General features: G+C 45.7%; 1 protein-coding gene across 2 annotated transcripts in view; it reads right to left on the reverse strand.

Moving 5' to 3' along the window:
* LAMB1 (laminin subunit beta 1) overlaps positions 1-16,073 on the reverse strand; it is a 71,136-nt gene that overhangs the window by 48,623 nt on the left and 6,440 nt on the right. For both annotated transcript variants that reach the window (XM_032402395.1, XM_032402394.1), the window contains exons 5-9: positions 14,053-14,126; positions 7,519-7,707; positions 7,367-7,430; positions 3,258-3,460; positions 740-860 (exon numbers count right to left, since the gene is read on the reverse strand). In XM_032402395.1, the coding sequence (XP_032258286.1) occupies positions 740-860; positions 3,258-3,460; positions 7,367-7,430; positions 7,519-7,707; positions 14,053-14,126 (651 nt within the window). The remainder of the gene's footprint in view (positions 1-739; positions 861-3,257; positions 3,461-7,366; positions 7,431-7,518; positions 7,708-14,052; positions 14,127-16,073) is intronic.

The following is a 16,073-nucleotide window of genomic DNA, read 5'->3' on the forward strand; positions in this document are numbered from 1 at the left end:
TGACACACCGGTTGAATTAAACCTTGAAATCATTTCCCCAGTGTGGACTTTGTGTTGGTCACAAGAACGTCCTTGGGGCCTTGTGCTCTGTGCTGTTCTCCTTATCTGAACTTTTCTTTCCCTCCTACTTTCCCCCTAGCTCTCTTTCTTCTTCTTACCTAAACAATCTTAGCTATCATCAAAGGCTGCTGGGTTGTACGTACTAACAAGCCTTGATCACTCCAGCCCTCACTGGTTTCTGAACTTCTAGAACAGTTCTCAGTGGGGGAAGGGGCAGGCACACTGCTCCTCCTTGAGGGGAGGAGAGCATATCAGAATCACTGTGGGGGGCGGTGGGGACGGGTTTCAAACTACACCTCCGCCCAGAGAATACCGCTGGGTGGGCTGGCACAGAAACAGGCCAGAAACTCTGCTCTGTATCTCTTAGACCTCAGGGATCTACCAGGCCATATTTTCCTTTCATTTCTCTCTCACGGTCATCTTGCCTTCAAGACAGGTACAATGTCAGGGACACCATCTCCATCGTCTACGAAATTTGCCAAACACACGGCTGCTATTCAGCAAACTCATGCATTCTTTAAACTGAGTGGATATTGGTTTCCGAAGAGTATCTGGGTGAAGCTGGTCAAAGGGTAGTCACTTTTCTTCCATTCGCAAACTAATGTACTATTACAGTGGCTCTAATCAGAAGATACTGGAGTCTGAGTGGATTCAAAATGCGCCTCCAATAGAGACTTACTTTTACAGGCATTGCTGTTTCGACCTTCAGCGGGTCTCCAAGGTAAATCGTGGTAGAAATGCATGCACTGTTCACAATTCAAGCCCTTGGTGTTATGCCTACACATGCAGTGCCCGTGGACCTTGGAAGGTAGAGAAACAGGAAAGAGCAAAGTAAGAGGCAGACCGATGGCCTGATTTTCTCCACAACCAACGGAAGATATAAACATCCTCATCTCCAGCTCACCAAAATGAGGGTTTGTTTTTATTTTGTCCCTATCCACACTGAGTTCTGTCTTTCTGATGGCTTCAACTCCCATCTCTAGGAATAGTTCCTATTATACAACAGATACTCAAGAAATATTTTATGAAAGTATCGATGAAAAGAACCCAGATGCACAACATCAGTCACTTAAGAATTTAAAAAAACAAAACAAAAAACCTAGTTACTTAAGAGTTTAGAAAAAAAATCTATGCCCAAAAGAAACCTATTTTAAGATAAATCAACAAAAGTTATAATATACACCACCTGGAAACCAACTCACATTGCGGCACATTTTACCACTATGCCACATGAAAGAATGGGTTTTTTGCTTCTTTTGTTTTTGACTTCAGGCACAGAACTTCATTGTTTTTCCAAACCAAAATGAGATTCACAATATTAATCATTTACCACATTCACATTTACCTTTTTTTTCTTTAAGAAAGGAAACATAAAATCTCAGGAAAAAAAATACAAATTATTTTGCTTGAGGAAGGGCCCAGGATGTGCTCTTTTGCATTGTGTCTCCAGCAAGCTATGCTGAAGCCCCTGAGGCACGTAAAAGATAAATTTTCAATCTACCAAATACGCGTGTGCATGGGCACCTCACCTTAACACTAGTTTCTACAGAATGGAATTCAGGAACAGGACAGACAGGTCTGTCCTGGACTCACCTTGACAGGAGCGCAAGTGAGCAAAAGAGTAAAATCGTCTCCTTACAAGCTAGTTTTACACAGAATAAAAAAACAGTTCCAAAGCACACACCACAGGACTCTACAGTGTCTAAACCAACAGCACATGGTACTGAGACCCCTGATAGTGACAGGACTACAAGACATGATCTGCACGCCAGATTTGCTATGCTGAAAAGTAAATACTACGTACCTAGCATTCTCTGAAAGATGTAGCAATGAGATTACAAGGACATGTCCTCCCTTTAGGCTCTGCTAAAAAATGCAACTTTATCTACAGGGCAAGTGTTCTAAGTGGAGCAAATGGAGAGCAGAAATTTCAGCCAGTTGAATGCATGCAATCCTGGACCTTCTGAGATGAGGACTAACAATCTTGGCAAAGCAAACAGCAAGTAAGGAAGGCACAATTCATCAAGGGAGGCCCAGAGTCTAATGACAGAAGGAACCCTGGGGCAGAATGGGACGAGCTAGGCATGAATTTCCATCTGCTGCTGACTTAGGGCCCTCTGGTGTGCTATTTAATCTCTGCTCCCTTCTAATAAGGATAGTTGGTTGAGTAAATCCCATTGAGCTCTAAAATCCTACGGTTCTGTAAAAATTACCAGTTCACTTAGAAACAGGTAAAATACCCTAACTTTATCCGTTTGGCAAATCACCCAAATCCCCAATTTTTAGAAATACATGAATTGACAACATAGCATAAAGGTGGGAAAAGAATGAAACTAGAAAAAACATATAAAGGAACAAAGCCCATTGGATTCCTAAATCATATTCTATGGTTCCAGGTTCAAATGCCCCAGTTTTCTGGGCTGAGATCACTTCATGCTTGTGGTGTCTAATCTTCCCTAAAGAAAAGGAAGATGTAATGGCGATTTAGAAAACTTCTTAATCCTTATTGACTCAAAAAATATATACTGTCGCAGCACCCTGCTGCAATAACTTCCAAAAATTAATTCTTTGTCTCTGACATGAATAGCCCTTATATTCTCACAGCCCCAGAAATTTAGCAAAGAGAAAACCAACCATCAACCACCAGTATGGTGGAAAGAGCTAAGTCAGTCTGGAAAAATAAAACCCCAAGAAATTGTGAAAGGTTTAAGGTAAAACTAGCTTCAAATTGCTTTTTGGGATCATCTGTCTAAAGGAGAGAGCCTCGAGGCGCCTGGGTGGCTCAGTTGTTAAGCGTCTGCCTTCGGCTCAGGTCATGATCCCAGGGTCCTGGGATCGAGCCCCGCATCAGGCTCCCTGCTCGGCCGGAGGCCTGCTTCTACCTCTCCCACTCCTCCTGCTTGTGTTCTCTCTCTCGCTGTCTCTCTCTGTCAAATAAATAAATAAAATCTTTAAAAATAAATAAATAAATAAATAAAGGAGAGCGCATGGGACGCCTGGGTGCCTCAGTCGGTGAAGCATCTGCCTTCAGCTCGGGTCATGATCTCAGGGTCCTGGGATCAAGTCCCGCGTCGGGCTCCCTGCTCAGTGGGCAGTCTGCTTCTCCTTCTCCCTCTGTACTCTCCGTCTCTCAAATAAATAAATAAATCTTAAAAGAAAAAAAATAAAGGAGAAAGCCCCCCAGAGTGCTTGCTTACCATTCCTTCTACTTCTTCATTGAATCCATCCACAGGCGCACATTCGCTGGCATGGCCGTAACAGAAGCAATTTCCTCGAACCACCATATCATACACTGCATAGTAATACTTCTCTCTGATTTCCATTCTGGAATCCAAAAGGTTATCGCCCAAAGTGTGTAGCTTCACAAACTTGATTCTCAAGTTGGTGATTTTTAATAGATCTACGAAGGTCACCAAGAAGACGGAAAGTCTGATCAAACACGCAAGACTTCATTTGCAATTATACAACATCTCTCTATAGAAAGGCACAACAAATAAAAATGGCTTAAGTAAAGGCTACCCGCTTGTATGGTCTCAATGGCCATACTAGTAAAGCTCGACATAATGGGACAGTGTCTAGAAAAGAGAAGAGTTGCTCTCTCCTCACCAGTTTAGAAAGAGCATCAGACTGTTTCAGGAAGAAGCACGAAAGCAGAGAAATTTAAGAACGCAGTTGCACGGCTGCCAGAATCCTCTAGCACACAGTAATCTGAACGATTGCAATATCATCCAGTGCCCACAGCAATGAGCGTCAGTCTCAAAACCAGAGGATTCCATGCAGGTGGGAAAGGGTTTATCAACACACTCCAGTTCTCTTATTACAAGATAGTTAGGACGGAACATTTTTGTGTTTATTTTTGGAGGAAAAAAAATACTATCTGAAATTTCCCACCGCACAGATAAAATCCAAGTTACTAAAATAGATCGAACACTATGGAATAACCGCTCTCCAGGGACAGAAGATCTCCACCAAATTTTGACACAACATCACAGTCTCCCACTTTTTTGTCCTAGTTTGTCATCCATAGTGTGACATAAGGATAAAGGCGCTCAGTATTAGGAGGTTGGGGCAAGTTGTTTTTTCCTAAATATTAAGTTAGGTTATTAAGAATCAATTTCTCTTATCTTTTCTTCTCTCTCCTGGGTCTATAGATCTATGCTTATTACAGAAGTGGGGCCATCAATTATATTCCATAGTAACTTGGTAAACCAAGAGCCAGCCATTCATCCTTCTCCACCAGTGTTTCCATCAATGGCTGAGTTGCTCTTGCTGAAGTGGACCCCGAAAGACTCATTAGTCCATCAGTCCTCCCATGTCCTGCGTAGCCGGAAACTGCTCCTAAGCTTTACCCTCATTGGTGCTGATGCATGCCCATCTGCCACACAGGACAACAGGGCATTGGCCCAGGGCATCAGAAACTTTCAAAGCCCAAATACAATTTTAACGGCTTATAATATATGCACAGCTTACAATGAAGACTATAGAAATAGCTGTGGGTTGAAAGGGACAGTCCATGAGCCCATGCATTGAACTTAGGCTCTTTGTAAAATCAAAAAGTAAACAGAGAAAGCGTGGTACTACTTAGCTGAATGGAATTTGTGAATGCCAACATTTCCTCCTGCACACAGAGCGAGCACAAGCCCCTACTGACGAGCGGCCAGACGACAAAGCGGAAGAACAGCGGGAGTGTTTAGGAGCCCTTGAACCGATCTTTGTGGGAGCCCGCAGAAGAGCAAATATGCTCTTCCCCTCTCTCCTAGCACAGTTAACAACAACCAAGCCTTGTCCATGGGCTGCTGGTGTGAGGCAAAACTCACTTTTGAAGTGAGGCGCCGAGGTCTCAACACCAGGGCCAACTAAAGAGACTTGAGTTGTTCCCTGGAGGACAAAGTCAATCAAAAGCATCATCAGTTAAAACGGATGCCTCTCGAATACAGACGAGATTTTTCTGAGGCCATTTAACAAAAAAAGGTAAGAGAATTATAATGGCGACACATTCCCCAAGTCCTGCAAATGTCACCCAAGAAGGAGCAGACCGTGAGTCCTTTTAGGACCCCACGAAGTGTCTGTTGTGGAGCCCATGTGGACATTTCTCCCAACTGGATTTTGCGAGCAGAGAGGGCGCGCCTCACAGAGCTCACTCAGAAATGGCCTAGGGCTGGATGTGCCATCAGTATTTGTTTTATAATAGAATGAATGAGTAAATTACAGACCAGAGACAGTCTGGGCCGCGTGTAAAATTAATTTAAGTGGGGAAACATCACTTTTCTAGCAATATTTCCTGGATGCTTTCCGTTTTACTGTTCCATGCTTCACGCTGGGAGGGTCTATGGTGCCTTAGCTTCAAATAGGGCCATCCACAGCTGGGAACGATCAGCGAAAATCAGTCCTGCCTCTGCCCAGCCGACTACACCTTAGTAGCGGGAGAGGGAGTCTCATCCCCTCTCTCCGAGGTATGGGGACCAGGTCCACGCAAGACCCAGGCCACGGCTCGTGGCAACATCAAGAACAGCAGCTGCTTCAATTCACTGAACACTTTCTGTGGGTCAGGCACGTCAGAAGGTCGTTTCTAGAACTCATTTTCCCTCCATAATGATGTTCAAGTCAATATTACTATCTCTACATACAGATGAAAAAACAGAGCCTAAAAAAACCAGGTTTAAGCAGATTACTTGCCCAAGGTCACAGAACTATGATCTGCTGGAACTGGGATTTAAACCCAGGTCTGTCAGACTCCAAACCTCGTTCTTTTAATTAGTGCATATTTTGCCTTCCAAGATGATCAAAATGTAATTCTGTAATAACTGAGGCATGGTTGTTACATGCTAGAAAGATTCTAAATTTAGATTTAGAATCATAACATAGGGGTTCAGGATCTGACTGTCCCCTTATGCACATTACTCCAACTCTCTGAGCCTCAGTTTCCTCATCTGTTAAATGGGAATACAATCCTCATCTGACTGAGCATATTGAGCATGGCTGACACTTCAGATTTCTCCCCAGTACTCTTTCTTCTTTTCTTCCTCTGACGAGAAGAGCCCCAGGCAATGGGGCGCCTGGGTGGCTCAGTTGGTTAAGTGACTGCCTTCGGCTCAGGTCATGATCCTGGAGTCCCTGGATCGAGTCCCGCATCAGGCTCCCTGCTCGGCAGGGAGTCTGCTTCTCCCTCTGACCTTCCCCCCTCTCATGTGCTCTCTCTCTCTCTCTCACTCTCTCAAATAAATGAATAAATAAAATCTTTAAAAAAAAAAAAAAAAAAAAAAAGAGCCCCAGGCAAGAGTGTGAGAGGGCACATGGCCACCTAGCTAGAGGTTTCTCAGTGTGTCTTGAGGTTGGCCATGTGACTAATTTTGGCCAATGGGATGTGAACAGAGAGGACGTACAGCTTCCATGTCATCTGCCCTTCTCTTCCTCCCATCCCATAGGTTGGGACAACGACATGGTAGCGTTGGTCCAGCTCCAACCATGCAGATAAAGACTACAAGACAGAAGGGACCTGGGTGGCCTCACGGCTAGGGTTGCCAGACATAGCAATAAAAATACAAGTTGCTCAGTTATATTTGAAATTCAGATAAACAATATTTTTTTCAGTAAAGTCTGTCTCAAATATTACATGGGACATAGTCACACCAAACACAAATATTGCATGGGATATCCTTGTACTAGTCACAAATATTCCATGGGATATAGTTATACTAAAAAAAATAACTTGCTATTTATCTCCAATTCAGATTTAACTGGGCATCAGCCTTTATTTTATCTGGTAATCCTACTTGTAGCAACTGAGCTACCTTTCTTCTCTGGATGATTTCATAAGAGAGAAATAAACTTCCATTTTATTTGAGTCACTGTATTTTTTGGGACCCTTTGTTACAACAGCTTAATCTGTACCCTAATTTATATATACGTGTTATATAATATACACAAATTATATGTTATATAATACATGTTATATAACATATATATGTTATATATGTTATATTATATGTTATATATAACACATATTTATATATATTTATATACACATATATTATACTGAGCAATAAAATAAGGTATTATGACCAGCATAACTGTTTGAGTACTTATGACATAAATCTTTTACTCTAATCAAAATGTATTCCCGGTCAGGGTGGACTTTGATTCCTGCCAATTTCAAGGACCTCTGATTGGGTATTGTGGAGATAAAAGGAAATAAAGAGGATGGATTTAGCACTGAATGCTTAGATTCGGGATAGCAGTGTTCTGGGTAAGAGTTCTTCCATGATTGCTATTTTCCATCAAAGCTGTTATTCGAAAACAAGCTTACTCTGTATCCTTGGACTATAAGGATCTTCTATTCTGAAAGCAGGATCTAAAGCACGAAATATCACCTAAAAATAGATACAAGAGTAATGGGTATTTTTGCAATGATCAAAAAGGATTTATAAGTAGAATGCGAAACAAGAAAAGCAAACAAACCTCTCCTTCCGTTGAGGGTTCAATGTCAGAATAGCGGGAATCACAGATTATATCATCCACTTTCTTCATGGGACCAGCAGAAATGCCTGGAAATGAGCTCTCGCAGTCATAGGCAAAGTATCGGTACACGCCCCAGGTTTTCCCGAAGTCAGACGATCGTTCTATCAGCATAGCGGCCGGACGGAATGTCTAACGGCGGGGTAGAAAAGGCTCATTTGATGTTTTTTATCCGTGATCTGTATTTTTTTTTTTAATCTCAGACGAACACATCACTCAGCCGTGTGCCACAAGCCTTGCTGGCATGTGATTGGTACTGCGGACTGTGGCTGGATTTCAAATCCTTCAGGCTACTGCACGGAGCCCCCTCTTACAGGCAAGTGTCTAGCCTCGCAATGTTGCACTTTCTCCCACCCCAGCGGAGATTAGTAAGCTGTTTCTCTTTAGAAGCTGATTATAAGCGGGACTTCACAGCAAACACTCTTTGGTAGAGTCAGTCACCATCCATAATAGGACTGGTTAGGTTGCCTGCTTGCTCGTCATTCATTCGTGTAATCATTCGGCAGCTGTGTGCTGACCATGCTCGGTACGGACAGCGGTCTGCAGGCTGCAGACAGCCCCAGGAAGCACAGACAGAAATCATCTAGGATACAGAACACCACAGCAGAGTCTCCTACAGTGTGCTCCGGGAAAGCGAGAGGAAGGAATGACTAACTCGAGCAGCTGCGGAATCCCACAATTCCACTCCTAGCTATCCCCCTCCCCAAAGAACAGAAAACAGGGACTCAGACAGATGCTCGCACGTGAATGTTCACAGCGGCACAGTTCACAATGGCCAAAAGGCAGAAACCACCCAAGTATCCATCAAAGACGAATGGTTAAACCAAACATGGTATATACATACAACAGAATATTATTCAGCCATAAAGAAGAAACTCAGATACTTCCTACGTCATGGATAAACCCTGAAAACCTTCTACTCAGTGAAAGAAGCCAGACACAAAAGGGCAGATATTGTAGGATTCCACTGATAGGAAATGTCTTGAATAGGCAAGTACACCGAGACAGGAAGTAAATTAGAGGTTTCCAGGGGCTGGGGGGAGGGGGCAATGAGGAGTTATTGCTTCATGGGTAGAGTTTATACTTCGGGTGATGAAAAAGCTCTGGAAATAGATAGTGGTGATGGTTGCGCAACATTGTGAAGACACCTAATGCTACTGAATTGTATATTTAAAAAGGGTTAAAATGGCAAATTTTGTGTTATGTGTATTTTACCACACACACACACACACACACAAGCTAGGGAATGCTTCAGAAACAAGATGGCCTCAAACTGGATCCTAAAAGGGTGGGGTCTTCCAGGCGGTGGGTGGAGGTGGCTGCAGGCAGCAGAAGAGGTTGACTAGGGCAGGGGAGGAAGGAATTCGTGGCCATGCGAAGGGGTTTCCTTTATTTTTATGCCACAAAAGGGGAACACCGAAAGACTTAAGTGGACAGAATGAAATGATCAGATTGCACTTTACAAAAATAATCCCGGGGCACTGTTATCGGACATGGAAAAAACAATAAGCAAAAAAAACCAAGTGACAGAGGCGCCTCGGTGGCTCAGTCATTAAGCGTCTGCCTTCGGCTCAGGTCATGGTCCCAGGGTCCTGGGATCGAGCCCCGCATCGGGCTCCCTGCTCCGTGGGAAGCCTGCTTCTCCTTCTCCCCCTCTTCCTGCTTGTGTTCCCTCTCTCAGTCTCTCTCTCTGTCAAATAAATAAAATCTTTAAAAAAAAAAAAAAAGAAAAAAAAACAAGTGACAAGGAAACCAACTGAGAGAAAAAAAGATGAAGGTCCTAACTCAAGCATTACAGTATGGTCAGAGAGAAAGGATGCAATTGTTCTGAAAACTTAATGAATTTAGTAAAATATATTGAACTGCACTTGGTGATCCGTTAGGTTTCAGTGGAAAGGGAGGGAAGGAGAGAAACACGGGCACTTGAGCTTGGATAGTGGGGGGCAACCGTGCTAAGAGCAAAGCCACAGAAGAGAAGGAAGGTGTTTGGTTCTGGACTAGTAACACGTGAGGCATCCACAAGGGACACCCACTGGACAACCAGAAACAGCGGTCTGGCACCCAGCTGCGCCAATGGAGCCTGAACCGTGGATCTGGGAATCACTGTTGGCATACGATATTTGAAACCTCCAAAGGTACGATTTCCTCCCGAAAAGCAAAGGGCAAGATAAAAGAGCCAAAGTCATTGCTCCAGAAAATGCATCAACACAGGGCTAGCCAAAGAAGGAAAGAGAGTGGTGCCAGGCACTTTAATTCATCATTTCCTAACCTCCTGTTATGGGCCGAATGGTGTCCTCCCCAAATTCTTATGTTGAAGACCTAAGCCCTCGTCCCTCGGAATGTGACTGTATTTGGAGATCAGGTATTTACGTGGCTGATTAAAGAAGGCGGTCTTACAGTGGCCCTAATCCCACGGACTGGTGTTCTTCATAAGCAGCAACAACTAGGGTACGGGCGTGTCCAAGGGAAGACCAAGGGGAGAGAGAGGAAAGACCGCCATCTCCAAAGGAAACAGAGGCCGCAGGAGGAGCCAACTCGGCCCACACTTCAATCTTGCACGTCAAGCCTCCAGAGCTGTGAGACAACACACCTCTGTGGTTTAAGCCCCCCAGTGTGGGGTACCTCGCTATGGCGGCCCCAGGAAGCTAACACACCCTCACGACACCCTCTTCTTACACGTGAGAACTTGAGGCTCAGACACATTCACTGACTCGCTAGCTAGAGGCAGAGCTTAGATTCAAACCCAGGCTGAATGAGGCCCAAACCCAACCTTCTGCCTCCCTGGCTGATGGCGTCATAGCAGACCAGCAAACGAATGTCACAGAGGATGGAGTACAAAGGCCAGACTCTTGGAAACTGAGGCAGGACAGAGATTTGGGAGGGTGTGGTGGGCAGGGTGCACTGGAAAGAAGAGACGAAGCAGGATGAGCTCTACCAGGGGGCCCAGGCCTCCGTGCCCGAGGAGGGGGTACGGACGTTTGGGAAGTGGAAGGCACGTTCCGTTGCAGGGAGAACAACAGGACAATTGAGCCAGCCCAGCCAACAGAACCTGAACAGACCCTCCCTTCTGAATTAAAACCAATGCTTGGGAGAAATCTGGGTGACCACTAATGGTGAGACGAGTGCATTCCCAGACCTCCTTCTGTCTTCCTTAATAATCCTGATGGTCTTTTGCACAGATCAAAGGAGACAAGGATCAGAAAACGGAAGGTCACATTTTGACAGATCCTTTGGCTTATTCACTTACTAGTTGCTTGGGTTTTTACCTTTTTTTTTTACCTATTCAGGAATATAAGAAAATGGTACTTTATTAAACTCAAGAGTATGTGATGAAGGATTTTAAAGTAAGGGGGGGAAAACCCCAATAACTACCTCAGCCAAGACAAGCTCCCCAGGAGACCTGCCTCCTGGGTGGCGACCTCTAGGGACAGAGCAGCCTGATGTCTCCGCGTCACAGGGGAGCAGAGAGGAAACGCCTTACAGCCAGTGCTGGCTGTGCTCCTTTCTCCGTCCTTTCTGGAAGCTTCTGAGTCCCAAAGGGCCACTGACAGAGTTCTCCGATTTCCTGTGGAGTTAGGAGGCTGCTGGAACCCAGGACAACACTGGTATGTTCAGAATGGAGGCCCTTCCACAGTCTGCTTACTCAACAACCTGCTCAGGGCTCACACCGCGGCGCGGCCACCTCTGAATTTCTACTCCATGAAAGAGCTATGATTTTGGAAACACCGGGCTATCGACCAAAACACACCATGTATAGGTTACAGGAGTTTCGCTGGCCCACGAAAACCCACTCCCCTTAGCAAGCAGCTATCTCCATGGCAAACACGTGTTCTTCACCACCACCCGCTCCTGTCCGCGCTCCTGTCACCCCACTGCCACGCTCCTGCTTACTCAGCTCGGACAGCCAAGATATCTTTGCTTCATCCCTCTCCTTGCCCTCCCTTCTGTCGTTCTGCTTCTCATCCTTCTCCGATTCACGGCTGAACCTCTGATTACAAAGGGTCCAACCGAGGCCTCCCATAGAAAGTGAGTGCTGATTCTCAAAGGCAGTAGCAGTGGACGCTAAGAGTGTGGAGGCTAAGAGTATGGCAGCAAGGGGACGTGTGTGATTTGAAAAAACTTTGCTGGCAATACATCCAGGACTCCCTGGAAGGCAGGGGCAGCTCCCTCCTACGCGAGAGTTAGGCCCGTCTCTGCATGCACACCAGTAGTCTCCTAGGTGAGCCCCCCATTAACACAGGCCTCAACGGGGGCCTCCCCACGAGCCCTCGGTTCTCACTGTCCCGGGCCCTCCTCTGTTGCCTCTAGGCGACCTTCCTGAAATAGTCTCATTTCCCTGTCAACGGCTCCCCATTTCCTATACAGTTCGCACCCCTCGGCCAGGAGTCCCAGTCCTCCTGACTGTCATCTTCCTTCCTTCTGCCCCTCACGGCCCCGTGCTCAAGGCAAACCCTGCCTGAACTGTCCCCCACCAGCGCTTTGCTCTCACACGGTGTCCTCTGCCAAGAATGGCTTTTCTTGCACCTCCTCCCACGGAGATCCTGCTCACCGTTCCCGGCCCGGGTCAAATGCAGTCCCAGATCTCTCTTCACGAAGCTTCCTGCTTCGGCCCAGGCTAAGACTACTCTCGCCCGCCTCCGTGCTCAGAAAGTGCACCGTCCGACCTTCTGCTGGAGCACTCAGCACCCTCTGTGACATAAGTTATTTGCAAGTCTGTGTTTCCCCTGCACCCCTAGTATAGGTGGGAAGGTCCCGCAGAAAAGCAACCGCGGTATCTTTAAAATCTCCCGCAAGGCCTAGGGCAGTTTCTTACAGACAGAAGATGGCTGAATTCCTTGATCTACTTATTCAGTCAGTAAATATTTGTAGAGCAATCACTACCTGCCAAGCATCAGCATAGATAGAGATGATCGCATTCCCATTAGGTGCCAGGTAGCAAGATGATGCCTATTCCCGCAGCAGAGGGCTAGGTCGCACAACCCTAGAACGCAGGTGTTCTCATTCTTCCTTCCCGAGAAGAAGCCGAGGCTCCGGCCACACGTGCCAAGAAGGGGCAGAGTGGAGATTTATACCCAAGCCTGTCCAGCCCCATAGATACTGCTTTTCACATGGGAGCTAGAACCTGCAGGATGAGGTCTCTCTCACCAACCACAGTCTGACTGCCAGTACCCATTCTTCATGGCCCTGTTCGGTCACCGCCTCTTTGACCTTCCTCACTTGTGTGCACAGTTTCACCTCTGGCCCACGGTATTCACTTGAATGAGTATTTAACTACAGTATTCCAAAGGACCTCTGGATGTACGCAAACTCAGAATGACCCATGTAGGCACACAGATGCCCTTTCCGAAGTAAAAGATAGGGCCATCGACATGAATAATGATATTTTTGTATATTTTTAGGCGTCACATAACAGGAAGGCAACATCCTCATGCATGGCTGAGTTTCACTTCTAATGGCCAGGCTGAGCTTGGCCGCGGTTAATGAAGGGAGGAGGCGCAGTGTTGAGCTGCTTAGTAAAAGCCCCTGCCTCCCCCAGTGTCAGGTGTCACAGTGGGAGCCTTCCTCTCTAGCAGCAACAGCACCTCTGGGGTGGGGGGTGGGGAGGCTTGGCAGGGGGTAGGGGCTCAGGCCTGGGAGCCAGCAGTCCACCATCCCTCCTAGTCATGTTCTGACTTCCATGCTCCTTGGCCTCCCAGGCTTTGGTTCCAGGCACGGTAAGACTTTCTCGGCTACCCACACACGTGGGTCAATCTCTCCCTGGCACCTCTTCCTAACCTGAGAGGGTGCAGCTAAGGCCCCCGACTCCAACCAAAAACTACCCAAAGCGATTTTAATCTGAGAAGCCAGAGGTAAATTATGGGTTTTATGTGCATCAACGTGTACTTTAAGCCATGCGAAGTCTGTCATTTCCAGGCAGCTGCTTATGAGGAAACAAAGGGACTTTGTCCAGAGAAATTCCCTAGCCCCGGAGTCATTTTACATCTCTAAAAGAAAAAGGATGAGAAAATCCACATTTAAGAAGGCATACGCATTTCTTAAGGAACCGCAAAACTGTTCCCACAAATTTTGCAAACCCTTGAAAACTAAAGATAATACACTTCCTTTGCAGTTACCAAGCTCAGCATTAAAACATCAACACAAGGGATCAGGGATTTATTTTCCAGATGTTTCATTGTGGTTTGGGAGAGTCAAAGCTGCCTCTCTCCGTGGGGAAATAAAAAGACATCTAATTAAAAGTTTACAGTTGAATTACCTTAGAATAGAGGCTCGCTCTCTCCTGCTTGCCATGAAGATAGAGTATTTGTTAAACATAGTTATTCATGCCCATCTTTAAAAGCTGCTCGATGATCCCAATTTATGGCAACAAGAATATTTAAGTTCCCATTTAGGCCAACTCACAACAGACATCCATACAGAAAAGGGAATGACACAGCGCTCTCAACGTGTCATTTGTGGGAAAAGTGACGAATTCCTTACCTTGAAAGTCATTATGAGATGAGTAAAATGGAATTCTGCTTCCAAATCCAGTTGGATTGTTACATTTTCCACGCCTATAGGAGATTGTTTAGAAAGAAGAAAGGAAATAGTAAGCTAAACAGGGCCATCTGTGAAGAGTTGGGACTGTTGTCTTAAATTCTCTTTATGCCCCTCATAGAAATCCTCCTTGCATTCTATCTGAAAGTGAAGCCGAAGACAAGAAACCTGCCTCGGGGTAGGAGGTAAGGCACAAATCAGAAGGATTCTCCAGTTTTCCACAAATCGTTCGGGGAGTTCGACATACTGCATCTGCTCGGTGGAAAAGGCCTCTGGCAGAATGCCTCTAGTTGCTGTCAAGAAAGGCAGCTTTTGGGGGCGCCTGGGTGGCTCAGTTGTTAAGCGTCTGCCTTCGGCTCAGGTCATGATCCCAGGGTCCTGGGATCGAGCCCCACATCGAGCCCCACATCGAGCCCCACATCGAGCCCCACATCGAGCCCCACATTGGGCTCCCTGCTCCGCAGGAAGCCTGCTTCTCCCTCTCCTACTCCCCCTGCTTGTGTTCCCTCTCTAGCTGTGTTTCTCTCTGTCAAATAAATAAAACCTTAAAAAAAGAGAAAGGCAGCTTTGGCTTAGGAGAAAGTAAAACATCTTCCCAATCCTCTAAGCCCAGTGACTCTCCGAGGGGAAGGATGGGGTCACTTCCTGTGCACAGTAGGGGTTCAGCTTGCAGCCTAAAGCAGGAGACCTAATCCTCCCCCAGGCAAATCACAAGTATTCCTTTTTTTAATGCAGCAGCAAAGAAAATAAATAAGAGTCTACCACGCATGTTAGTTATGCTCCCGTTTAGAAAGACCTGTCCCTGATGGGGAAGCCTCTGGATGCATCACCACAACCGAAAAACAATGCCAGAGACAAAGAATGGGTCAAATAAATGAACCGGCCCAGAACAAATACTAACATCTTCCCTTTCAGGGGGAAGCCTGAACAAACAAATGGGCATTTGCACCATGCCCCGAGGGTCGGTCAGTCCCACGTTAACACACTAAAAAGGCCACTGGAATTCTAGGGATGGAAAGTACCTCCCTCCCCTCCAATACCTCGGGCCCTCCAACCTGCCTGTTTACTAAAGGAGACCCCTCCCTGTTTCCTGGGCTCGAGAGAGCTCTGGGGGTCCACCTTCTAGAGCAAAAGAAGTCTTAAAGGCAGGAAGACAGGAATGTGTCAGAATGAATCATGTCACGGGCTGGTGTATTTTCAGGAAATCAGTAGGACTTTTGAAATAAACTCTCCCACTGGAAAACCGCCAAGCCAATTGTAGGGGGTGGGGGGTGGTCACTGAAACGGATATGAGTTAGTTGGAATGTTAAAGAAAAACATTATAATCACACTAACCAGCCTTATCTAACTTATTAAAAAGAGCATATTATAAACCGACTCTGGACATTTCAGCGTGAAATGCTAGCTCAGCCACCATGTGTCTCTTCTCTCCCAGGCTTTTTAAAAGCCTACAATGTTTGTTCAAAATGAAGAGATAACAAAATAACGTAAAGTACAAACAAGACCAGTACCCTTTCTGTAACATAAGAACATAGGCTGCAATGTGCGCCCTAAAAGCACATTCCATTTAGATTTAGAACCTGATAAGGCATTACAGTTGTTATTTTTTTTTTAATAAGGGAAGAAAAATCCACAGAGAAAAGAAACAAGATGATTCCTTTATGGCATATTTGATTTCTGTTGGACCTAAGGATAGATCATTAGGAAGGGTAAGTGAAAAGTAGCTGCACCCTCCGAGCCCGTTTCGATGCCTGAACACCGATAATTTAATGCCGCCATCTAAAGCTCAACTTGGATGAAACCCACGGAAAATGGATAACATCACATCCATAAAGAACGTCTTTAATGATGAGCTGTTGGACACCAAGGAGAGGACGGGGCAGTAACCATCAGTCTGACTTTCTGAAGACTAGGCTTCAGCCTAACCTCATCTAATCTCTCGTGACAGAGAATGCAAGCCCCTC

The sequence above is a fragment of the Phoca vitulina genome, unplaced genomic scaffold (assembly GCF_004348235.1).
Source record: "Phoca vitulina isolate PV1807 unplaced genomic scaffold, GSC_HSeal_1.0 scaffold4, whole genome shotgun sequence".
NCBI lineage: Eukaryota > Metazoa > Chordata > Mammalia > Carnivora > Phocidae > Phoca > Phoca vitulina.